At 36.0% G+C, this 26852-nt stretch overlaps 1 protein-coding gene across 1 annotated transcript in view; it reads left to right on the top strand.

The window, feature by feature from the left end:
* Positions 1-26852, top strand: part of PLXDC2 (plexin domain containing 2) — a 425653-nt gene that overhangs the window by 224643 nt on the left and 174158 nt on the right. The window contains exon 4 of the mRNA XM_032243929.1: positions 15663-15732. Within this exon, the coding sequence (XP_032099820.1) occupies positions 15663-15732 (70 nt within the window). The remainder of the gene's footprint in view (positions 1-15662; positions 15733-26852) is intronic.

Raw genomic sequence — 26852 nt, 5'->3', positions numbered from 1 at the left:
TGAATCCACCTTATTAATTAGCTTTGCTCCTGTCCTCATTGACCTAAAAAGCTTTTTGGTAATTTGCCTGGAAACAGGATTTAAATTTAAGCCCCAAGGGGAAGAAGGGAGTTTCTCAAATCTTATCACAATTCATGTAATTTGCATGGCCAAGAGTATATATTCTAGCAACAAATTATGCAAAAAAAAAAAAGAAGAAGAAAGAAAGATTTAGCTAGGGACAGACCAGACCCAGGGCTTAGAGGGCTAACAATTTAGCCCTGAGTAAGCAAGAGGTAGAGTAAGAAAGCAAGTATGTTGGCCCTTCTAGAAGAGGCCCTCCCACCCATTTACCTTCTTCCTGAAATGGAAGAGAAGAGGGTACAAGAGATGTCTTACCTAGGAACATTATTTTTTTTTAAAAAAATATTTTCCCCTTTACTATCACTGCATAAAAATGTGGTCCAAAACAGTGTTTTGGAATCTTAGATAATATTCTTGAAAGAGGAGGAGGGTAGAAATAAAGTAAGTTTTCCCTTTTCTCCCATCCACAATAATATCTTATCATTTCAGAGCAGAATAAAACACAGAAATCACTTAATTCACATATTTGAAGTGCCCAAACACATCGATACCTCTTTTCTTCTATAATGTCAGCCATAATCATTAGTGTTTATATGACACATGTATATATTGGAATTTGATTACATGTGCTTTCAAATCTCTCCATTGTCCTTTTTGTTTAAATAACATGTCTTAAATCATTGCAAAATAAGCAGATGCTAAAACCTAGTTTTGCAGTTGACAAGTTAAGGGAAAGACCATGTCTTTCTAGATAAAGCAAAGTGAAGAATTGGTATGAGTTCTTACCATACGGTAAGTAAGCAATGAGGCAGGCACTTTATATGAAAATTCTCACAGTTATCTGGGTGTTTTGTCCTTAACTCAGAGTCACACAGTTTTCAGGTTGCAAATCTAAAAGTTTCTGACTACAAACCTAGAAACCTGCCTGGACTTGTTTTTTCCCTCTTTCTAGACATTTCAAATTCCACATTTTTGTGGTTTTCCTCTATATTTCTACATCTATATTATTTAATATGTTTCTGGGAACAAAGTTGGATTCACCTGCCAGACATATTAGAATTATTTTGTCCTCTGAAATGACAGTTGATGACATTCTGATTCATAACTCCTAGAGATGTATCTCTGTCCTGGTGGAAGGAGTCCAGGGTTTGAAGTTAGCAAACCTTAGCTTCAAGACTTATTTTCTTGGATTCTGGCCTCTTTGCACCTCAGCTTTGTAACCTAGAAGAAGGGGTGAAAATGCCTCCCTTGACTACCTCCAAGGACGATGTTGAGAACAAAAATGAAATAGTTATAAAAGGACACTGACAACCTCAACAAAATGATACAGTTGCTGAGTGTTATTATTTGAGAGTTCTAATTCTTTACAACAAGAACAGAAAAAAATAACCCTTGTTAAAGAAACTAGGTAAAGCAGTAAAAACAGATTGTATTCAGGACAATTGCAATAGGAGAAAGAACCTTGATATAGAACTGGACTCAATTCCAAATGTAGCATGGGCAAGGGGGAAAATATGGCCAAGAGCAGAGCGACTGTCAGTGGAGGGAAGGTTACTAAGAGGAGACATGAGAAGTAAGTGGGAATTGTGCCTAAACTGACTTGTTAGGATTCTTACTGAAGGAGGGTTGGGGTGATTAGATACCACGGTGGGAGATGAGGATTTGATCAGTACTGAGGGTGGTCAGATTTCAAGGGTGGGGAATCTTGCTAAACTTACTTAGCAGGATTTTTGCTGAAATTGACTGAGGCAGAGATAGACACAGAAGTCCACAGACAAGAGAGATCTAGTGGAGAAGATGCCTCAGCAGAGACTGACTAAACAGTGGTCAAGGGAGGCATCTTGTCGTTCCCAAATAAGTTAATATCTGAGTCTCTCTCAGATAGATCAATACATAGATGCAAAAATATGGATGGATGGATGGATGGATGGAGGGATGGATAGATGAGTGGGTGGATGATGGATGGAAGAATGGATAGAGATAGAGGTATAGGATAAATGATAGATAGATGGAAAGATAGTCAGTAGATAGATATATTAATAGACGTATGGATAGATAGGTAAAGATGATTTTATGTATTTGTATCTATATCTTTCTATGTATATTTTTTTCCAAGCAATTGCCAATACACTGTTTGCCAGACATAAGCATATTCTGGCTTAATTTTTTTTTATCTTTCTATATGTTGGTAGGAAGATTGATTCTTTAAATAAGAAACACCAGCAAAATGAAATGGTTGAAATGCCGTTCTCTGTCTATCTCACTCTATCTCTGTCATAATACAGGTAAGGTTTTTGATGAAACTTGTATGACTTTTTATGTGTTGAGCATTTAAAATTTTTATATTGAACTGTCCTTGATGGCATTTCTGACTACTTGAATATACACAGAAAATTTCATTAAAAAAATTAAGTTTTCTAGAGGGTTTTTGTTTTTATTCCCTTCAGGAAAAGAACTTATTGCTTCAGCTAGCATGACCATGGGTCTCACATTTACATAATGTTTATGTTGGGAGAGCTAAATTTGGTTGCTTGTGGGGACTGTAGTAAGTTACTTTTTCATATTGTACACATTTATTGTTTTCTGTACATCAAAAAATCCGTTGATAAATGCTCATTTTTCAAAATGATTAAATTGAAAGGCAATTTAATTTGCTTTCTCTATTAGGCTATTATCTAGACTGCGCATTTTTGCCTGAGTTCTGTTCAGAATGTCTAACAATAGATTGCTTTTTATTTACCCTTATGTTTGACTGGTTGAAGAAACTGGGTGCATTCTGCCTTTTGAGTTGCTTCAGTTCAAGTGAGACACAAATTTATCAACCTGGTCTTACTTGTCTTTGCTCATAGGATTTTCATCAAGTTTAATAACAGACCGGGATAAGTTGTATCTGCATATGTCTCTATAGCTTAATTTTGGTTTAATAAAGTCCTCTACATATATAAAGGAAGAAATATACTTGACATAATGTAATATTTTATTCAATACTATTTATATTTTGCTCTAATCAAATTCTGAATACTCCAAAAATTCATATTGTTACAAAATATCAAAAGAATTCTCTTTGGATATTTAAAAGGTGTGTTCTCGTCTTCAACTTCCTAAGAAACAGAAGTACATTCCAAAGTAATAATGGATTAATTTGTTTAAAAAATAATAGGAATTCAAAAGCATAGGATTTGGCATCATAAGATCCAAATTCAGGTTTATTTCAACTGAGACCATAGGCAAATCCCTAAATTCCCTGTCAATTTCTTCCTGTACTAAGTAGTTGTGATAGTAATCTCTGTCCTGCCCTCCACAAACAATAGATTCAAATGAGATTTTATGGCACTTTATTGTTACTTATATATTTTAACGAATTCTACCATTAATTCATTTTACTTGAATTATACTTAAGTCAGTTACCAAACTTAAAGTTAATTCTCTTTGTCTAAAATATTATTTCAGGGCCTGACTTTTTTCATTGCACAAAACTAACGTGATTAGAGTGGCTGAGTTGTATTTCTCTGCATGCCTGGGAAAAGGGCTGTTCCACCAGCCTGGAAGCCAATAAGTACATAGAACAATGTAACCCTATCCTGCTGATGGCACTCACGACACAGATTAAACTTTCCTTAGGTCCACCTAATACGCTGAAGTCAACCAACTCTTTTTACTGACATAATTACATAAATACATGTATATTACTAATAATTTAATCTATTCTTTCTGAATCTAGGAACCAAATTTTAGACATGGAAAGGACTTTGGAGAGCCTTGAGGACAGCTGCCTTATGAAATTGACATTGATCAATTTGTTTTGCACATAACAAACCTTCACTTCCCAAAGCAAAAGTTGCTGTCTTATTTGATAGATCATATTTGAGTTCATATTTCATTGCAATTCAATCTTATTTCTACATCTTGGGTCTTTAGTAGAGGATGAGCACCAGTTTTTACATAAAATTAGTCATGGAAAGTAATATAATATATTCTCTGTTACCAGTGATGGCTATGAAATAATTCTAGATAGACAAATGTCTATTTACCTTTTAAAGTCGTGAGTGAGGTAAACAATTTAGGTTTCTGATAAACCCTGTTAGAAGATTTCATATTAAACTTTCATAATCATAAAGGCTGCTAAAAAGGAGACCCCTCAACCATGTCTCCAATGCAATAAACAAGTATATTTACTCTGCCTTTAACCTGAGATTCTCTTTTCCAACTTATTTCTTATCATCTTTTCTGCCATCTCTTCAGGAGCCTATGAAGACTTACAACAGTTTAATTTTAGATAACATGAATGTAAAACACATTCTCATCCTAAAGTTATTAGATGATAAAGATTTTACATGACTCCTTTGAAAGAAAATGTTTTGTAACAGAAAATTTAGCAAACTATAGATGGAATATAATATTCTTTTAGAGTAAACACATCTGAAAGCAGATAATATTAATTCCTGTGAAACATGTTATAAGAGAATGTGTTTGAGGATTCAGATTTCCTGGGCAGGTTAGTATTTCAGTATATTTAAACATTATTTTTTATACCTGGTCCCAATATCTTTATTTTTGTCTGTTCCTTCCTACCTAATTATAGCGTATCTCTTAGGTGATGGATGGATGATAATCTATGCAAAATGGCCAGATTTCTATGTGGCTTGTTTATAAACTGCATTCCCATCAGAACGTCTAGTGTGCCTGGAATTCCCAGCCCCAGAGAGTAGGCATCTCTTTCTCATTTTGCTAGAGGTCCTCTGTTAAAATGCCAATGGGACTAGAAGTGAAACCCTATTAGCCACTCTCTATTAATGATAGATTGCCAGAAATTGCCTACCCCGCAGCGTCTGTCTGAAAAGAAATGCCAAGTAAGGTTGAAGTTTAATAACTAGGCCAAGGTTAAGCACATTAGTCCTGATTCCATGTGGGCCAAACTGTAGGGATCCGTAGGATGTCATAAAGGAGCAACTCTTGGACGCTGTGTTGTGAAGCATCAGTTTATTTCGTTTTTGAAAAAATTCAGAAAGTTGACAAATGTGACAAAATGGGAAAGATGAATCTGCGCTAAAAAAAAAAGTTGGGGGGGGGTATTTGAATTATTTTTAGTAACTTTTCTTTCATTTGAGATTATTTCTATTTTTTTTTTAAAGAGAAGTTAGCAAAGGAGGATGAAGAATTAAAATTGAACTTGGTCTAAATGTCAATTTCAATCATCAATTGAATTTTGAATTATTTAGTGACTTCACTCATGAACTTTGCTCACTAAATCCCAAACATTTTTTAATTGGTACATATTTTACATATTGATGGGGTCCATGTGATATTTTGTTGTATGCATAGAATGTGTAATGATCAAGTTGGAGTATTTGGGGTGCCCATCTCCTAGAGGATTCATCACTGCTGTGTGTTAAGAACATTTCATCCTAACATGTCAGTGCAGGGGCAGTTTGAATTAGTGTCAAAACACATGGACTTGGAACCAGACTGCCTGGATTTTAGTCCTCACTTGGCCAACTATGAGGTTTAACATTGAGCATGTTATTTACTCTTTCTTAATCACTTCCTAACCTATTAAATGGAAGTAATAATAGCATTTACCTCCTAAGGTTGTCATTAGAATTAAATAATGTAGTGTTTGTATAATGCTTAAAGCAATACCTGGCATAGTGTCCAAGATATCTGTTACATCAATAATAATAACTATTATGCAAATATTTACCTTTAACACAGGTATTTTCCACTCACTGAAAATTAGGAAGTTTGTTCCCTGAAAGGCAGACTGTTATCAACTGAGTAAAAAGGAAGGGCCTTTCCAAGCTCTGAATGATAAATACAAGGAAATTATTTTTGTATTGCCTTTTTTGAGGGTCATTGGTCAAGAATGTCATAGCCTTCAGGTTTTGCAAACTTGTTTTAAAGGCATTTGACTAGCAGGAACCTCTAGATTTCAATTCTGTCAGTGAAAAATTTTAGGCCATACAAGTGCTACCGGGTAAAGTGAGAGGGTCTTTTCCAGAAACAAGTCTATTCATCCTTTTAACCTATTTCACTCTTTCCAAAGTTTCCTTACAGCAATGGTTTTGGAGTTTCAAAGACCACTTAGATAACACAGAGCCTTGTTCCTCAAAGTAAGGTCCAAGGGGCAGTATCAGAAGTACTAGGAGCTTGCTAGAAATGCAGGATTTCAGCCGCCTGAATCTGAACCTGAATTGTAACAAAAATCCTAGGTGATTGATTTGCACAGTGAGGTTTGAGAAGCTTGGAGAAGTCCCTTGACTTGCTTCTAGGGCAGCATGAAAAATCTAGAAGCAATTCTTTCTGGCTCTCACCCAAACCCTTGTTTCCTTGAAGGATTCTTTATAAAATCCTGTCACACTCTCTCTGTACCCCTGAACAGCTGGACTCTCTGAACTCTGCCTGAGTTGTAAATATCACATGACTAATATGAATAATTCTCAGCATTTGCAAGTACAGGCAAGCTACTGTAGCCACGTGTTTGCTGGGAACCATGCAGTGAGAGAGGTCAAAATGATGATTGTTCACTTACTCTCAAGTACATGTGCACCAGCATCAGCTAGTTGCAAATGTGTACGTTTTGTTTTCCAATTTATGTATATTCCCTTGAAAAGCATCATTCAATAGCCAGGATTAATTAAGTTCTAAGTTCTGCTATGAAAAAAGTGCTGAAGAGGTTAGAATTTTGAACTCAGAAAATCAATTCAGTTGATGGACTTTATTCTGAAAGAAGTAGCTTATTCCCTGTTTGTATATTTATATATTGATCAGCCCCTTTCCATGAACATTTTGAACTTTTAATTAGGTTTCCAGTGTTTTCGGGGACTGGGTTAGTGACTCATGTCCTGTCCACTCCTCCCAGAGTATGAGAATGGTTAATATTCCATTTAAAAAAAATTCTGCATGGTGAAAGCATTCTTAGTTATCCTGCCCACTGTGTTATTTTATTTTGGAATACACTAGACTCACTCACGGTCTGGAAGCAGGATCTTACTTTAGGGTATAACAAAAAAAAATGGCAATGCTGTTATTCACATATATGCCTCTCCATATTTTATTTTCCCTCTTTGATAGTTGCTTGTAGTGGAAGCCTGCCAATTTTATTTTTTTCTGTCAACCACTTTTCAATTTATATTACTTTTATTTTTTATATTTTTAGAGATACAGTCTTGCTCTGTCACCCAGGCTTGGGTTGCAATGGAGTGATCATAGCTCATTGCAGCATGGATCTCCTGGCCTCAAGGAATCCTGCCTCAGCCTCCCGAGTAGCTGGGATTACAGGCCACCGTGCCTGGTTAATTCTTTTTTATTTTTGTAGAAACAGGGTCTTGCTGTTTTGCCTAGGCTGGTGTCAAACTCCTGGCCTCAAGCTAGACTCCTGCCTCCCAAAGCAATGGGATTACAAGTGTGAGCCAACGCACCTGGCCTATATTACTTTTATAAGCAAAGTTATTTCAGTTTAATAGGAGAATAAAGCATGAAATGACAATTATCATTGAGAATTTTAAATAAGAAGGTAAATGTTTTATACATTTAGAAGACAGGCTCCTAGAACTATCCTTAGAGGGTAAGCAATGAAAGCACCTGATCCTGGAATGTGAGAAAAAAAAGAGTCCTTGAGGCTGGGCCGGTGTGGGGTTCCCTGTTGTGACCAGGCCCAGGTGTTGCCAGTGGTGCAAGGGCTCAGCCTGGCTTGGTGCTCTGTTAGCCCAGACCCTGTAATGTGGCGCATTTAATCTGATTAGACTGCTCTACACATTTCTCAGATTTTCTCTTTTGTGTCTCTGGACCTCATGCACTCATGTATCTGGGTGCTTTCAAATGATCTTTTATTGCCCAGGCAAAGTGGCTAACGCCTGTAATCCCAGCAGTTTGGGAGGCTGAGGCCGGCAGATCATGAGGTCAGGAGATCGGAGACAATCCTGTCCATGGTGAGAACCCCATCTCTACTAAAATACAAAAAATTAGCTGGGCTTGGTGGCACCCACCTGTAGTCCCAGCTACTCAGGAGGCTGATGCAGGAGAATCGCTTGAACCCAGGAGACAGAGGTTGCAGTGAGTCAAGATCATGCCACTGCACTCCAGCCTGGTGACAGAGCAAGACTCCATCTGAAAAAAAAGTTTTGTTGTTACTGCATTTTAACGAAAATTGTGCTGTTATGCCTACCAAGAGCAAAAGACTGACAAAGATTCCAGGTAGAAAACACAGTCACTGAAGGCGTGTAACAGGAAGGAAATAAACCATGTAGTTTGAAAGAAGAAAGACAGAAATGATACAGTTGTCAAGATGCAGTTTTGGAGCCCAACACATTTGGATTGAAGTCTTAGCTATAATACCTACTGGTTGTTTGTATTTATCATTCATCCTTTCTTTCTGTAAAATTTTGTGGTGAAATAATTTCAGGCTTATAGAAAACTTACAAAAAATTTTTAAAGTATTTCCATGGAGCTTTCACCTAGTGCCGTAAATGTTAACACCTTATATACCCACAGTGCCATTGTCAATACCAACATATTTGCATTGGTGCTATACTCTTAACTAATCCATGGACCTTATTGCAATTTTGCTAATTGTCTGAAAATTATTTCTTCTTATTCAAGATCCAACCTAAGACCCATATAGCATTTATTTGTCACATATTTTGGCCTCCTTCAATCTGTAACAATTCCTCAGTCTTTGTTTTTCATGAACTTGACACTCTTAAAGAGTATTGGCCAGTTATTCTGTACAGTGTCCCTGATTTTGAGTGTCTGCTATATCTTCGTGATTAAATATAGATCACTGTTTTTGACAATACTATGATGGGGATGTCCTTCTTTGTGCATCATATCAGGAGGTCCATGATGACAATATGTCTCATTAATGGTGAGGTTAATTTTGTTTACCTGGTTAAGGTGATGCCTACCAGGTTTTGTCTTTTCACTGTAAAGTTACCATTTTTTATTTTGTAATTCAAAAAAATCGTGTTGCAAGATGCTGTGAGACTGCAAATGTCCTGCTTCTCATTATAGATGTACCTACTGATTTTGGCATTTAAATTCTTGCTAAATACGGGCTAAATATTTAGCATAATATCTGATATATTAAATCTTAATTTCATTCTTTTAACACCTGCATATACAGTGAGTATTGTAATATAACAAAAATGAAGACATCATAACATTGCCCAGAAACATGTCTAATTGCGACACCAATTCTGTTAGGAAAGCAATTTACCAGAATTGGTTTAATTCTTTTTTTTAATGTACTGTGATAATGCACTGGTATATTTGAAAGAACATAAATAATGTTCAGCTATTTATTAGGAATCAAATAAGAAGCTATGCTTCTTTAGGAAACTAGTTTTAAAGAACTGTTGCTAGACATCTTCATGTACACAGTACACATTGTTATATTTTATTGACTCAATGCTTGTGATGGTCCAGGTATTATTTGGTCATTTGATCCTTATCTTTATGATGACCTTTTGAAGAAGTGTCTTGCCTTTATAGATGAGCTAACTGTGGCTTTAAAAGGTTAATAATGTATGAAGTTACACAGTTACTAAGTACCAAAGCTGAAGTGTAATTTTAGGTTTCTGTGACACCAAAACCATACTAAAGCTTTCAATAATTTGGAAAGAGCAATTAAAAATTTAAAAATTAAGTTCTGTCTACTTCCATTAAAAGAAGATTATAAAATGTGTGTTTTATGATGAGTAAAGGAGCAAAGCAACCATAATCTATTCTAAGCATTTATAGATGCATAAATTTTATGTGGACCTTCTACAGTTTCAAAAAAGTTAGTAAATTGTTAAATGTCGCTAGTAAGAAAATACCACATCCCAATCAAATTTATCATAGGTATATGGTGTTTATTGGATCATTTTTATGTATTAGGGATACGAATCTTACTGGAAATAAACCAATATACTAGAAATATTTATGTAAATAAAGCAAATGTAATTTTTCTTATGTTTTACAATTCCTCCCAGAGTTAATATTTGACATAAATAAATGAACTGAAAATACTATGACTCAATATTTATTTGATTTCATATTGGGAATTGTTTTTTGAAAAAAATAACATAAATATTACTTTGCCAATAATAATACCATCTCACCTATTTGAGAGTTTCAGGAGATAAATATGTGCCCCTCAGACATATAATTATGTGAATGATTAAAACTAGAATATTAAAATATGTGTGTAAAAACTAATGATTAATCTGTTAATTTGTTTTTGAATAAGTGGATGCTCACTGTATTCTTTTCATCCTTTACTGTCATAAACTAATGAGATCAACAATTATTAAAACCACAGTGACTACTAATTTTCTCCCCACAAGCTGCTTTCCACAGGATTATTTCTTATAAAGCTAAAATAAAAAGACTTGGGGAGTCAGAAAAGTATGGTTTTATGACAGTAAACAAGAAACTGTCCTAAAACAAAAAGACGTTTTTATTAATGACATTTTAAAACATGGTTTTCAGGATTATGAATGTGCCCACTCCAGATTCTTTTTTTTTTTGAGACGGAGTTTTGCTCTCGTTACCCAGGCTGGAGTGCAATGGCGCGATCTCGGCTCATCGCAACCTCCGCCTCCTGGGTTCAGGCAATTCTCCTGCCTCAGCCTCCTGAGTAGCTGGGATTACAGGCACGCGCCACCATGCCCAGCTGATTTTTTGTATTTTTAGTAGAGGCGGGGTTTCACCATGTTGACCAGGATGGTCTCGATCTCTTGACCTCGTGATCCACCCGCCTCGGCCTCCCAAAGTGCTGGGATTACAGGCGTGAGCCACCGCGCCCGGCCCCAGACTCTTAACTCTTTATTAAGAGGTTTCTGTCTTCAAAGTTTTGAGGCATTGACTAATTAATTCATCCTTGCCATACCACTGAGAAATAGGCAAACAAGAGCAAGTCAAATGGGAGTTGGGTATATTTAGGATTATAATTCTTGTTATTGAAAAAGAATTAGTAGAGATTATAATAGTGTGAAAATGAATAGCAATTAGCCTAGAAAAAATATGTAAAGAGGGCAAGAAGAAGTGTAGACACACTCGGAAATCTAGGAGTATGACCCTGAATGAGTCTGATAGTCTGTTGCCAGCAGAAGTGTTAATGGGATATGTTTTGGGAAAGCATGACGTGACCTTAAGGCACAGTCATATATGGACGTAGGTACCATAAATTTACTGCAAACCACCTAAACTCTTGGTAGAGGTACACCTCTACCAACTCTTCAAAAATGTTTCATAAATTTATTTTCTGCCATATAAGATGTAATACTTCTTTTGCTTGTCTCAAAGTTACCATTCCCGCTTCTTTCAACTAGTTAACTCTTTTCCATAGATTTTAAGAAAGTAGTTAGCAAATTCAGTTGATTTTATTTATGCTTCTTTAATATTTTACTTCCGAGCTTTTATTTTCTATTTTGGCAAGACTCTTAATCCATTTATTGGGTCTTCCCACCACCATTTTCTTGAATCTTTTTTTTTCATTCACGTTAAATATTCCTTAAAGGATGAAATCCAAGAGCACATAATGTTTAAGCTGCAACAATGGCACCATTTTCCAGTATTACATTTAAAGAAATGTCATTGACATTGCTTTTTATGACAATGCCCAGGGCTCTGTTATTCTTTTTGATAGCAGAAGATTCCTTTGTTTTCTATATTATTTGAGGTCATTTATTATTTAATTAAAGGATGCATAACTAATTAGTGACACAGCAAGTTTTCTCATTCATACCTAACCAAAATAGCTCTTCTTCCTGCATTCATAATCTCAATTGGTGACACTATGGTTCACCAGTCACCCAACTAGAAATCCATGCTTGACTCTAGATGTCCCTCACTTACTCCCAACTTTTATGTCCAATTAATCACAAAGTCCATCTTGTAGGATAGGAGAGATTAATGTCCCAGACTCATGATCTCCAGTGAAGTGATTCTGAGGCAGGTTTTTTTTCTCTACTGTTTCTCAGCCCATGGGTACTGAGGCCCAACCACCTATAATGATAACATGTCCAATACTCGACCTGCTATTGATTTTTCTCTTTTCCTTGCTTTGCTTTTCCTACTTCCTTGAGCAAGTGCCATTTGGGATCAACTTCCAAATAAACTGCCTGCCCCTAAGTCCTTATATAAAGATTGGCTTTGGGGGTAATCCAAACTAAGTCGAGGCTTGAAAAATATGGAAGCCATGACTGACCAAGGTTGAGAGAACATTGCCATCACAAGGATGTCACATATATGCACCACAGCCCAGAGTTAAGGGTAGCATGTGCAAGGAACTAAAATATGTTGCCTCTGGCTGGCTGGAGCAGAGAGTATAAGGGTAAAAGTTATCAAATAGTAGGAACCAGTTCATGGTGTGCCCTAGAACTCATGTTTACTATGTTGACGTGACTCTTAGTGAGAATGGGATTCTAGATTGAATGATTTGAAGTGGAGGAGTGATATGCTAGATAATACAGAGCAGCAAGCCCCAATAATTTTGGCACTAGGGATTGGTTTTGTGAAAGACAATTTTTCCACAGAGGGTAGGAGGGGATTGTTTTGGGATGATTCAAAAACATTACATTTATTGTGTACTTTATTTCTATTATTATTACATTATAATATATAATGAAATGAGTATACAACTCATCATAATATAGAATCTGTGGGAGACCTGAGCTCGTTTTCCTGCAACTAGAAGGTCCCATCTGGGGATGATGGGTGACAATGATGGATCGTCAGGTATTAGATCTCATTAAGGAGCATGCAGCCTAGATCCCTTGTAAGTGCAGTTCAAAGTAGGGTTCACACTCCTCTGAGAATCTAATGCTGCCACTGCTGATCTGACAGGAGGCAGAGCTCAGGCAGTAATGCAAGCCATGGGGAGCGGCTGTAAATATAGATGAAGCTTTGCTGGCTTGCCTGCTGCTCACCTCTTGGCTGCATGGCCCATTTCCTAGGAGGCCGTGATCTGTTGCATGGGGTTGAGGCCCTGGCATAGAGAATGAATTTAAAGAGAAATAGAGCCATGACACTTACGAGGAAGTTATTGCAATGACAGTGACCTATGTTTGGAGAAGAGTATCAGATTGACAAGAAATGAATGGATTACACAACTCTTTAGAAGACAGCATCTTCCTAAATTGCCATTATGATTCCATATCAGAGTGAAGCAGGCAATAGTGAACTAAGGAAAACTGGTCTTTTAAACAGGGAAGCATTTCAGTCATTGGTGTTACTCTTCAGAATTGTTGATGTATTTGCAAATTTCCTTTGAATATCTATTTGTCCTCAAGAAAAGGTCTTTAACTTATATCTGTATCCGTGTATCTTTTTCTTCCTGAAGAGTTCAAAAAATAGATGTTGTACTTGCTGTGACGACCAGGCAGGAGGAACTCTACAACCTGCGTTTGTCTTTGTGAGGCATCAGTATAGACCAAATAAAACGCTGCAGAAATTGGAAAGTTTGTTTTTTAAATAAATGACTGTGATAAAAAAAAAAAACAGACAGAGTTCTACTCTTTCACCCAGGCTGGAATGTAATGGTCTGATCTCCACTCACTGCAACCTCTGCCTCCCAGGTTCAAGCGTTTCTCCTGCCTCTATTTTAGTAGAGACGGGGTTTCACCATGTTGGCCAGGCTGGTCTCAAACTCCTGACCTCATGATCCACCCACCTCAGCCTCCCAAAGTGCTGGGATTACAGGCATGAGCCACCACGCCTGGCCGTATCCATGTATCTTAATCTAATTCCAAACATATTTAAATACTTGCAGTGGCTGAGAAACTCATGTTACAGCCTTTTAGTTTGTATTTGGTGGTAATTGATAGGGTTCATTAGTGATATATGTTTAAATCAAACTCTGACTCTGAAAGTAAGAATGCATAAGGTAAATTTTACCAATTTACTGATGAGCATGGAAATAAATTAGAATGATGGAAAACAATATACTAAGCAAGTGCTTTCACAAAATTATTCCTGACATCTTTGAGATAAATGATCCTGCCATTGAACCCTTTTTTCATTTTAGGGTTCTTAGTGACCACTTATTTCAGCTAGCTCCAAGAAAATGGGTTTTGTTGTTCCTGTTAGCACAAAATAAAAATGATCATAAATATTTTATAAAGATGAGGCTTGCGTTAAAAAGAAAAAAAAAACCTAATTGAAAGGCACTTTATGAGCGATTAATTTCATGCCAAATAAATCATTAGAAATTCATGATGGCTATAAAAAAGCAATCATTTGCAAAATTGGAAAAAGTTAAATTCAATCTAGATATACGTTTCTAGTTTTAAAATTTGTGTTTTGGGGTGATATACCAATTGTGGAATTTTAACGTAATAGCCTTTTATTATAGGGAGGTTGTACTTGTGTGCTGTTGGGCTCTCAACCAGCTAATTACTTTCCCTCTGAATACTTTTATTTCATTTGATCATCTGTATTATATTAGGTTGGTGTAAAAGTAATTGCGGTTTTTGCCCTTACTTTTAGTGTTTCTCTTGTTTCCTGCCTAATAATAATATATCTATTTAATATCATTTCAAACATATAACAAAGATTATTATTTTTATATGTTATGGTTTTTAACATTTTAAAATATATTATTTTTTTAAAAGTAGACACTATATACGTGTACAGTTAAATATTAACAGCTACAGCATCAGGCCCCTTTTTAGGAAAACAAAGGGTACAATCTATGAACTTTCTCCCTAAGTCTCGGTAATTTACTCCAAACCAAGTAAAAGAAGCTCTTCAGTAACCAATATTGTTTATCCTACAACTCTTTGTTTTTAAGAGTGGACATAATATGCTAAATTTGGAGAGCTGATTGTATTTGAAAGATAAAACTGTCTGCAGATCAGCCAGGCGTAGTGGCTCATGCCTGTAATCCTAGTACTTTGGAAGGCTGAGGTAGGTGGATCACCTGAGGTCAGGAGTTTGAGACCAGCCTGGCCAACATGGCAAATTCCCATCTCTATTAATAATAAAATAAATGAATTTGACGTGGTGGCTGGTGCCGGTAATCCCAGCTACTTGGGAGGCTGAGGCAGGAAAATTGCTTGAATCTGGGGGGCAGAGGTTTCAGTGAGCTGAGATTGCATAACTTCACTCCAGCCTGGGCAAAAGAGCAAAACTCCATCTCAAAAATAAAAGTCTGCAGGTTTAGATCTGTTGGTCAATGCAAGACATCTTCTATGAAACTGCTTTTCATTATGGAATGCATGGAAAACAAATTAAATATGTAACATAGTGTAACATAAAATCACTTTTGCTTTTTAATCCAATGAATCTTGACATAACATGCACTACTATTTTGGAGGAACTAGTCAAACTAAAAAGAACCTCAGAATAAGTTGGTCATCATCATGACTGAACTGATTATTCAGTGGACAACTAAAATGCAGTGGTGATGTTAACTTTATTCTTTTCATATACTTCAAACCTTTAATTACCAAGAAAAATATTCTTTAGTATCACCAAGGACTTAGGCTTTAAAAGTGAACTACAATAACTGTGGGATAAAGTAGAATCATCATTTTTGTTTTAAGTGAAAGGCTCTTCATTTTACATTTACTGTACTATACATTATTGATTTTTTTCTCTGGTGTTGTTCTTTGCAGAGAGTGAATCTGTCCTTCGATTTTCCATTTTATGGCCACTTCCTACGTGAAATCACTGTGGCAACCGGGGGTAAGTGGTTTTCTACCCATTCACCTTAAGTAATCTATGGTTTGACTACAGTTACTATTTTTAATTTACTGTATATTTCAAGATGGATTTTTATTGAGAAAACCATTGTCTTTTCTCACAAAGTCATAGGTATAAATAAAACCAAAGGAAGGGTATTGCTATTGGAAAAACTTTTCAGTGGAAAAAAAAATATTTATAATAATTTTCAACCTAGATCAACTCTGCTTTTCTTCTAAATTTTGATTCCTTTTTTTTTGGTAGTATGGTAAAACTGCCCAAATGGCAGAACTTGGAATAGAGCTAGATAGGAAGACTGCTTACTGAAGCTGCTGGTGACTTTAATTTTCTTTTAATGTACGTAGTTGCTATATATGTGTGTGTGTGTGCGTGTGTGTGTGCACACATGTATATGTATACATATATGTGTGTGTATATATATATACTTACACACACATATATACAAAAACATGCAACCATATGCACATTAGCTTCGATCATTTTTTTCTTGACTATTACCTATTTTGATTGACAACTTATTTGAGAGTCTTAAAATAAAAGCTAAAATCCAGCTCATATTTTTTAAAGTTTATTTTTCTCCACAAGCTTGGAGGTTAGTTTTGAGATTAGCAATATCCTAGCAAAGTAATTATCATTCTTTATTGTATATCTCAGAAGTCAGAAATATTTTAATCTTCAAGTGCTACTAGAAGAGATAAGCAAAATGCCAGAAAATATCCCTGTAAGCTTTATGGTGAAGGGGTAGGGAAGAAGGAGTAAAAAACAGAAAAATGGAACAGTAAGTAAAGAAGTAATTAAAAGAAATCCCATAGGTGTACAAAGAGGCTGTGAGCATCTATATCTAAAGTACCATAGACAGAGTCTCTTTCCTTCACTGCATCTTACCAGGAGTCTTCTGGATGGTATTGAAACCATGGTGAGCATTGCCATATTTTTGCCATACTTTAATATAAGACCTAGAAGATATGTAGGATTCAGAAGAAGATTTGTAATTAGAAATATCAACAAGCAAATGGAGTTTTGTGAGCACCTACTCTGAGTGATGGTAAATAAAGCTACCTCTGCCTTAGAATTGTATAGGTTAGTGGAATATTAGGCAAAGTAAGGCAGAATGTGGAGAATTGCTTAGGAAATACAAATGATGAAATATGCCCAGGTGCAGTGGCTCACACCTGTAGTCCCAGCTACTTTGGAAGCCCAGGCGGGAGGATCACTTGAGCCCAGGTGTTTAAGACAAGCCTAGGCAACAATGTGAGACCCCATATCCACAAAAACATTTTAAAAATTAATCAGGCATAGTGGGGTGCTCCTGTAGTCCCAGCTACTCAGGAGGCTGAGGCAGGAGGACCACTTGAGGCCAGGAGTTTAAGGCTGCACCGAGCTGTGGTCATGCCATTGCACTGCAGCCTGGCTGACAAAGCAAGACTCCGTCTCTGAACATAATAAAATAAAATAATTAGCTGGTATGGTGGCATGCACCTATAGCCTCAGCTACTTGAGAAGTTGAGGCAGGAGGATCACTAGAGGTTAGGAGTTTGAGGCTGCAGTGAGCTATGACCACACGACTGCACCCCGGGCAACAAAGCAAGATCCTGTCTCTAAAGAAAAAGCAAATGAAAATCAGAAAAAGAAAAAACAGATGATAAGCTATAGGTTTCCAGGAATGGTATAACTCAAATATGTATGCATCTTAAATGAGAGTCATTTAAGACTATAGAAAATTTGTTGTTCGAGGTGTTTCTTGGACAGTGTGAGAATTTCTATGGTTGTGTAGAGAAGGAAGAGAGGGTCACAGAGAGGAAGATCCTGAGTAAATATACACACTAGGAGAAGGGCTAGGTATGTTTGGGATAGTAAATAATTGAATGTGAGTTATGTCATTGGTATTGTTACCAAAAAAATTGGCATATTAAGATTGGAAAAGTAGGTTGAGACAATTTTACAAAATGCCATAAGGGATAGTTTGAGTCATTAGCCCTTAAGTAATAAACTTTAGGAAGATGAATATTGATGCATGTGTAATTCATTAAAGTGTAAAATTATTGAAGTTAGTACATTTAATTGGAAGAGTATTGCAACCATTTGTGTGAAAGATATTGAAGCCCTTGGTGATTTTTTTGCTTCAACCCAAGGAAAACAAATCATACCATTGGTACCAATTACAGAGTCAAGAAGTACTGGCTTTAGGGAAAACCAGTGGCTTCAGTAGTGAAACTTAAATTTTGTGTGAAAAAAAGGACTATGTCTAAATAACACTGTTCACAAGAAGTATGTCTTTTGAGCTTATCAGATATATCCAGTATAGTGCCAGGCATTTGATTAATTTTGTTGAAGGGTTAAATGAAAAGAGTAAGAAGAAAATTGAAGGATGGCCCCAATAATCCAAGAATCCTATCTTGTCCTCTCATGTCTTAAAATATAATAGAAATATGATGATCTTAAAATACAGACATTAGGCATGTTTTCTGAAATTTAGGTGAGCAGTGTTCTCTTGAATTTTTAAAAACTGAGCTATGAACCACGTGTGTTTAAAATGTGTACACACAGTGGTAAAAATGACAACTTCGTATTTTCAATTTCTCAAATTGTTTTATCTTTAAGACTCGTGTGAGCAATTCAGCCAATATGAAGTAAGATTTCCCCTAGCAGAGCTGGTAGGATCAAACCCAAACAGATGGCTATATTATCATTGTGACTTGAAAGTGCCATTTTCCTTTGTAAAGATCCTCAAAATAAGTGAAAAAAATCTGGTGTCCTGAATGATCTCTATCTTCTTTCAAGGAAACACTAATGTAAAGACACTCCTTTTGTTTCTCTACTTAAAACATACTGGCATGCAACTTGCATATGTCAATCTGTGCTCTGTTTAAAGAGGTAGAGCCAAGATAATCTACACATTGACCTGGGTTTCTTCAAAATGAAACCTGAGTCTCATGTAAAAGTTTCCCGCTAAGTACATTGCTTGCTTGCTCTTTCCTTGTTCATGTCATTCAATCAGTATTTCTTGAGCTTCTGTAAATCACACAACACAAGATGCTTTGTTATATACAGAGAAGGATAAGCTAAGTTCAGGAGTAGAATCAAAGAAGAGGAAAGGGTGTTGATAGGGTTTGGCTGTGTCCCCACCCACATCTTGTCTTGAACTGTAGCTGCTCCCATAATTCCCACATGTCTTGGGAGGGACCAAATGGGAGGTAATTGAATCATGGGGCAGGTTGTTGCTGTGCTGTTCTTGTGATTAGTGAATAAGTATCAGGGGTTCTGATGATTTTATAAAGGGGAGTTCTCTGCCCACACTCTCTCTTGCTTGCCACCATGTAAGATGTGCTTTTGCTCCTCCTTTGCCTTCTGCCAGGTTTGTCAGACTGCCCCAGCCGTGTACAATTGTGAATTCATTCAACTTCTTTCCTTTATAAATTACCAAGTCTTGGTATGCCTTTATTAACAGCACGAGAAAAGACTAATAATGGGCATGATGTGAATAAGCAATAGAGAAGCCTGACTGCAAGTGCTGAAAGAGCAGAAGCTTGCTCAAAGAGGAGATGATGCTTGCTGGGCCAGTCTTAAGAACAGTCTGGGAAAGTGCTAACCTTTGACATTGGCCTTAAAGGAAGGTAAAACTTTAGTAGACAAAGAGGCAATTGAGAAGTGGAGAAGGAAGAGGCATTCCAGACAAGGGGATGCTGAGCCAATGACAGTGCTGAGCCCATATTGGGCATATTTGGAGGGCTGTAAAGTAAATTAGTTTATCCTGAAGAGAGGGTTGGATTGAGTCTAGTGAAGGGGAGTTGGGAAGAGTGACGTGGAGTACTTTGAACATTAGAAATCTAGGTGACATCCAGCAAGCATTGGGTTTCTCAGAGAAGTAGGTCTGGCCTGATCTGTAAGTGGAAAGGGTGAAAGGGGTGAAAGCAGAAAAAGCAGTTACCAGTTTTTTGGATACTTTCTCATGAGATACGGTGCCTGAACTAGGATGGGTACAGTGGAAAAAGACACATGGACCCAGTGTAAGAGCCATCATTTGAGTTTTTAAATCACTGTGGTCAGAAAGACTTCCAGCCAAAAGGATCCAGTAGGATGCAGTGAACCAAGCTAAGAACAGCTTCAGGGACTTCTGAACCATAGACTTTTGATGGATCCCTTCTGTGATTGACCAGACAGACCTTATAATCAGACCAACCTTTTTGACAGATGCTTATAATCTTAAAAAGGTTCTTAACCATGGAAGGCTTGGGAGAAAAATGAAAACCACAAGTCAGATTAAATAAAGTTGAATGCAGGCCATTCTAAATAGACCTGGGGCTGGGATTTCTAACTAGAAACACAAAGATGCCCTTTTATTGACTGTCAAGTTCTTTTTGTGTTTACAAATTCCTCTTGAACCTGTTTCTACATTGAGTATGGGAAAAATTAAAGTGATATGTTTTCATGGTGAATCCAAGGTGTGCAAATAAATAAAGTGAATGCTTTAAACCATAATCCTCTTCATCTTACTTCACGGTTTTGCCGTTTCCCATATCTCCTTGAAATCTCTCTGTCTCCACACAGACACAAATTTAAGATTGAAATTAAGTCAAGATATTATTATCAATAACTCATGTTATTGCTAGGATCAGCACAGTTTAAAAATGGAAAGTTTGTTTAAGAATATAGACATATGTATAGTTTACCATGGCCTGTCTTTGTATGTTATGCATATCTTACTATGAATAAGCTTAAGTTTCTAATTTAAAATGTAAATTACAACTAAACATCTGCTCATTTATTTATAAACTATAAAAATAAAATCTTTGCCTATTAAGCATTTTAATATTCAAAAGCTTCAATCATCCATATGTACAAAATGAATTGAAAATATCATCTTTATTTTCTGGTTCACTGATAGTGAAATCTGAAAGTATTCATTTATCTTTCGATGTCAAAAATACTTCAGAATACAAATATTTCAGGCACTAGAAAACTACTTCTCTGTGAATTTCATTAAAACATTTCCATTAGTGATATCACCAAGATGTGGGTTGTTTTTTTCATATCACACTGCATATTTTCTATCTGAACATTTTAATTGGTTCTTTTTTATTATGCTGCTAGTGTAATCTTTTAAATGCTTGAAAAATGTAGGTATAAGTTTGAGGATTTGATTTGCAATTTCTATAGCTATCGCTAGGAATGATATTTTTACCCGAGTCCATCATGGGTACAATTACTGTGATGAGATAGGAGCATGTGAAATGGGTTAATTATTACTTTACTTAATGGGGAAGAGAAGAGGTAACGTTATACAAATAATTTTGGCCCCAGTATGGAAGTATGTAGACAGCTGGTGATTCTTAATTAAGACAATGTGTGGAATTGTGGGCAGTTGTACATGAGATTGAAAAGCAAAGGTGATGTAAATTTAAAGACTAATAATGAATGTGTATTCCTTACCTGGATCATATGAAGAATTTGTCTTCTCTTTATACATAGGTTTCTACTTACAGATTTCATAAGAAAGCTGTTTAAATTTTAGCTCTCTTTTATTTCATTTGCTATGTGGTAACTAATAAAATATTAAAATGTTTATTAAGTAATAGATTTAAATATCTGAAAAACTAATAATGTGGACACTTAAAAAGTCAAACAGGGCAAAGTACAATGTAAATCTCGCTTCTTCCTTTGCCTCTTAGTTCACCAGTTCCCCTCCCAAGAAAAAAATATCTTACCTTTGAGGTATGGTATGTTAAAATTCAAATTTAGAGTAGGTTCCTATATCTGGCCAACAATCATTAGCTTTTTTTCTATTTAAATATTCCCACAAAGAGACTTTTTAAAATAATAATGCATGTTATCTTCATTGGGTTTTCAGAAAGTATATTGCAAGATATCCCAGTTCCTTTTTTGTTCTGGCTTTCAAATGGTAATATTTTAATTGTAGTCCCAAATAATATTTCTGGAGAGGATGTGGAGAAATAGGAACACTTTTACACTGCTGGTGAGAGTCTAAATTAGTTCAAACATTGTGGAAGACTGTGGCGATTCCTTAAGGACCTAGAAATAGAAATTCCATATTTCATACTTTTTATAGGGACTTGATTAATAACAGGAATAAAAGGCTTTTTAGGAGAGGAAGAGAGTTAGTTATTACTCATGATGATTGATTTGTAAATACCAGTCACATCTTCTTTCAAGTGTATAAGCCCATAAAACAAAGCATGGTGTGTCCATTAACTTTCTGAATCTAGGGAGAAGGTGAATGGAGTTGTTTTGTGTTACTATTATTATTTACAGAGATCACAGGTTATGGTTATCTGGAGATCTATGCATGAATAGAAGACACTAAAGAGATAGATGCTGGATTAAAGTAAATCCATTCCAACCTGGTTCACTAATTTCAAGTTACAAGCTCAAGTCTCAAGGATTCCTAGACAGAAAGATATATTGTATGATGTCTGATCTGTTGCATCTAAATGATTCTCTGAAATAGACCTCCAGAAACCTGGGAGTTCATCTGAGCTGTCTTCCTTGATAATTTACTCCTCCTTCAAACTGCCTAGTGTCAGCAGTAGATTCAGCAGCTTGGCCATTATTAGATATTTATTTATCTATTTACTTTGTAGACAGGATATTACTCTGTCACCCAGGCTGGAGTGCAGTGGCACAATCACAGCTCATTGCAGCCTTGACCTCCTGGGCTCAAGTGATCTTCCCACCTCTGCATCCTAAGTAGCTTGGACTACAGGCATGCACCACTATGCATGGCTAATTTTTAGATTTTCTGTAGAGGTGGGGTCTCACTGTGTTGCTCAGGCTGGTCTCAAACTCCTAGCTTCTAGCAATTCTCCCATCTCAACCTCCCAAGGTGCTGGGATTACAGGTGTGAGACACTGAGCCAGGCTGTATTGTTTTGTCCATCATGAATTGCATATTTACAACCACCTTTGTTTCTCCTGCGTGTCTGTCCACACATGCAGTTTTTTCATTAGCACCGGCTCCCTGTGGCAGGGGTGGGATAATTGGAAATAAGCCAGTGGGAGACCCAGAGAAGAACCAACCAGGAGCAAGAGTTGACTTAAAAGGAATCTGCAAGCAAAATACAAGAGGCAGAAATATGGGTAGAATGAAGGAAGACAATTAATTAGACGTAAACAAAAGAGAGCGGATCATTGGCACATGATGGATAAGTTGTGATTGGAGGACAGGAATGTGGGGAGGTAGATCAGCTGAGATGAGGGTTTGGGTAAAAAGCAAGGTCTCTAGGCTCATCCCTTTCTATTGCCATAACAGCCACAAGAGTCCACCAGTTACTAGTGCTAGAATATTCCCTTAGGGATCTTTATACCAGGAAAACATCATTCATCTTCTTCCAGCAGATCCAGTCTTTAGTGGAAGCACTGGCCATAATATTTTTTCTTGTAGCCTTTCCTGGTCACTGCAGCAGTAATTCAGATAAATAGCCATTTTACACACATGCTTACATACATCATCCAGTTGAAAATAAAAGGTGTCTAAGTGGCTCTGTTTAATTATTAAAGTAACCGTGTATGCCAGATGCCCTAACATTGTCCAATCTTGGAAAATAAAGGAAAGAAATCGTAAATAGTGCAGGACAGGCATTAGACCCTGGCCATTTTAGAAATGAGTTCAAAAGAGCTCCCTAAATTACTGCTTAAGCCAGAAATTGAGTTGTATTTTCTTAGAGAAGTAATCAGGGTTCTAGGTTAAGATAAGTGGACTTTTGAATCTGAATACTTGGGTTCATAAGCCAAGCCAGTCATAACTCTATGATGTTCAGCAGATGAATTAACCTCTCTGGTCTCAGTTTTCTAACCTGTAAAATAGCATAATAAAAGTACCTAGTTCATAAATTTTTTGTGAAGATTAAATTAGTTAACATAAGTTAATGATAACTGTTCATAGAAAATACTGCATAGATAGCATATGCCATTGTGGTATTTGTTTCCCCACATGTGCATTTTCTCTTTTGTTTCTTTTCAGAATGCTTTCTCTTTAAGGCTGCTGCTGCCTTTTTAGTTTGTCTGTTGTTGTTTTGATGACCTCATTCATTAGATTTCTCTCCATAAAGCATAGAAGGGGACTGAAGGAATGTTTAGGAACCTAACCCATTGTCATCTCTAACTGCTCCTTTTAAAGGCTGGCTCAACCATTCATGTCTGGGACATAGAATAGCATGTAAATAACTCGGGGTATCTGCTTGATCAGGATGGCTACAGCAATCATTTCTTGGTGCTGTCCAGAATCTCTCTAAAGATTGTCCCATGATGAGATTCTGGGACTCTGGGACACTGTCTGGAAATCTTACAAAATTTGACAATTTTGTAACACATGATAGAATCTTGAAATCTTTCTCTAATTGTGACAGAACAGTTTATAACTGGGTAAAAAGCTTTATTATCAGCAAGACATATATATTATTATACCCACATATTTATTCTGTCTTTTGTATAGCAAGAATTGTAGGGATAAGTCATCAAAGCATAAAGTTAGTTGTGGATAAAATGATTGGGTTGGAAATGGACATTCCCCTGGGTAGCAACCAGGTAGCCTTGAGTTTTATTGAGTTGCTAACAATCCAATTAAAAAATGTGTTAAATATCCAACTTTGCAAAGTTAAATGTTAGTCCAATTTATATGTGACATTTTGCCTTTGAGCTGGGTTCCAAGTATAGTGTAGCCACTATTTCATTACTGCCTTTATTTTTAAGATCTTTTTCTATTTTTTAATGCATTACGGAAAAGCAGTAGGTATAATGTGAAAGTAGCTAAAAACTATGCTGTCGTTTACAGTTATATAGCTCTGGAACTGAGACATAGTACTAAAAGAGTACATGGATCTAAATATTTTGTTGGCTAATTCTAATGCGGTTATGATGAGTTTAGATTTCTTTGTTGATCTGACTAGCCTGAGGGCTGCAGAGAGATTTTCATTTAATCTACTGGAATTATTGTTCAAATGAGAAGCTTCTCCTAAAGGCCAAGAAAATGGAAGAGAAATATCTTTTAATTGGCTTATTGTCAATTTCCACAGCTAATTTTAAAAATAAACATAATTTAGTTAATAGCTTATTTAGAAAACCAGTCCACAGCACTTTTAGATGACTCCAGAAAGATATAAAATAAAGATAATTTGGAGCAATTAGATTTTGTAAAAAAAAAAAATTATAAATTATAGTGTGAAAACATTAAAAATATTTTAATTGTGACCAAATGTGCAAAGCAAGTTTGCCATTTATGAATTTATTACTTATGGTGTTTTAGTCATTAAGCTCTGAAAAAAAAATATTTTTCTTCCTTATGCTCCTCCTCCTCCTCCTTCTCCACTTATTTCTCTTTTTCTTTGAAGCATGGTATCTCTTCAGATAACTTACTAGTTTCTTCCAAAATGCCTTGAAAATACAACTATTTTTCAAACTTTTACTCCAATGTATTTTTATATGCCAAGTTCACTGTTCTTACATGATTTTTACCTTTCTACCTCTTAATAGTTAAAGATTATCTTGGAGGAATTTTTAAAGCTATTTATTTTATGTTAGATAGAATCTAATAAATCTTCAGAGCAGCCTGGGCAACACAGTGAGACTTCATCTCTACAGACAAAAGAATTAGCCAGGCATAGTGGCACACGCCTGTAGTCCCAGCTTTTTGGGAGGCTGAGGCAGGAGGATTGCTTGAGGCCAGGTGTTCAAGGCTGTAGTTAGCTATGATCATGACACTGCACTGCAGCCTGAGTGACAGAGTGAGACACAGTCAAAAAGAAAAAAAAAAAAAAAAACAATAACTAATAACTTATAACATAATTTGGAGATAATTGAGTACTCCCAGTTTCTATATGGTTTGAAAAATAAGAGTCATGGAATATATGAGTAAAAATGAGTGTTACAAGATTACGTATTAGCAGGGAAAGAATGTTCATCATGATAAGATATAATATTGTAAGTATACTATAATTTTTATGGTAATTTTTTAGAAATACATAGCAATGAAAGGAAGAGCTAAGACTGATTGCTTTGAAATGGTGACGATGTGTTTATGTTTCTATTTCCTAGTTTCCTAATATTCTGTTGAAAAATGTTGTTTGTATTTCAGTCCTCTTATAACAATGATTATAAGAAGTGAGTAGAAATCTGATTGCTACCCATTTATTTTAACAGAATGCTACCCATTTGTTTTAACACTACTTAGCAGAGTTTTATTTCTCCTATTGTATAAGTACACAGTGCTACTTATATTCTGAATTCTTATTTGAATTAACCTGATTTACTTTATTATAAAAATAAAATATAACCATATGTTAGAAGAGAAGAACTGTTTTATAATCCTGAGATTGGGAGTATTTTTCTAAGACCGATACAAAGCCTAGAAACCTTAAAAGAAAATACTGAAAAAAAATGCATGGAATAAAATTTTCATATATTAAAAATTCATGACATTTAAATGCCCTCACTTAAGAGAAATAAAAACCTGGAAAATATTACAAGGAATTTAAACAAATTTACAAGAATAAAACAAACAAATCCATCAAAACTGGGTGAAGGATGTGAACAGACACTTCTCAAAAGGAGACATTTGTGCAGCCAACTAACATATGAAAAAAAGTTAATCATCACTGGTCCTTAGAGAAATGCAAATCAAAACCACAATGAGAAAGCATCTCATGCCAGTTAGAATGGTGATTAATAAAAGGTCAGGAAACAACAAATGCTGCCAAGGCTGTGGAGAAACAGGAATGCTTCTACTCCGTTGGTGGGAGTATAAATTAGTTCAACCATAGTGGAAGACAATGTGGCCGTTCCTCAAGGATGTAGAACCAGAAATAACATTTGACCCAGCAATCCCACTGCATGGTATATATCCAAAGGATTATAAATCATTCTGCCACAAAGATATATACACACATATGTTTATTGCTGCATTATTTACAATAGCAAAGACTTGGAACCAACCCAAATGCCCATCAATGATTGACTCCATAAAGAAAATTTGGCACATACATACCATGGAATGCTATGTAGCCGTAAAAAAACAATGAGTTCATGTCCTTTGCAGGGACATGGATGAAGCTGGAAGCCATCATTCTCAGCAAACTAACAGGGGAAAAGAAA

This window comes from Sapajus apella, unplaced genomic scaffold (genome assembly GCF_009761245.1).
Source record: "Sapajus apella isolate SASKATOON/1434 unplaced genomic scaffold, GSC_monkey_1.0 scaffold53, whole genome shotgun sequence".
NCBI lineage: Eukaryota > Metazoa > Chordata > Mammalia > Primates > Cebidae > Sapajus > Sapajus apella.
The sequence above is the reverse complement of the archived record's forward strand: the minus strand, read 5'-3'. Positions and strand labels throughout refer to the sequence as shown.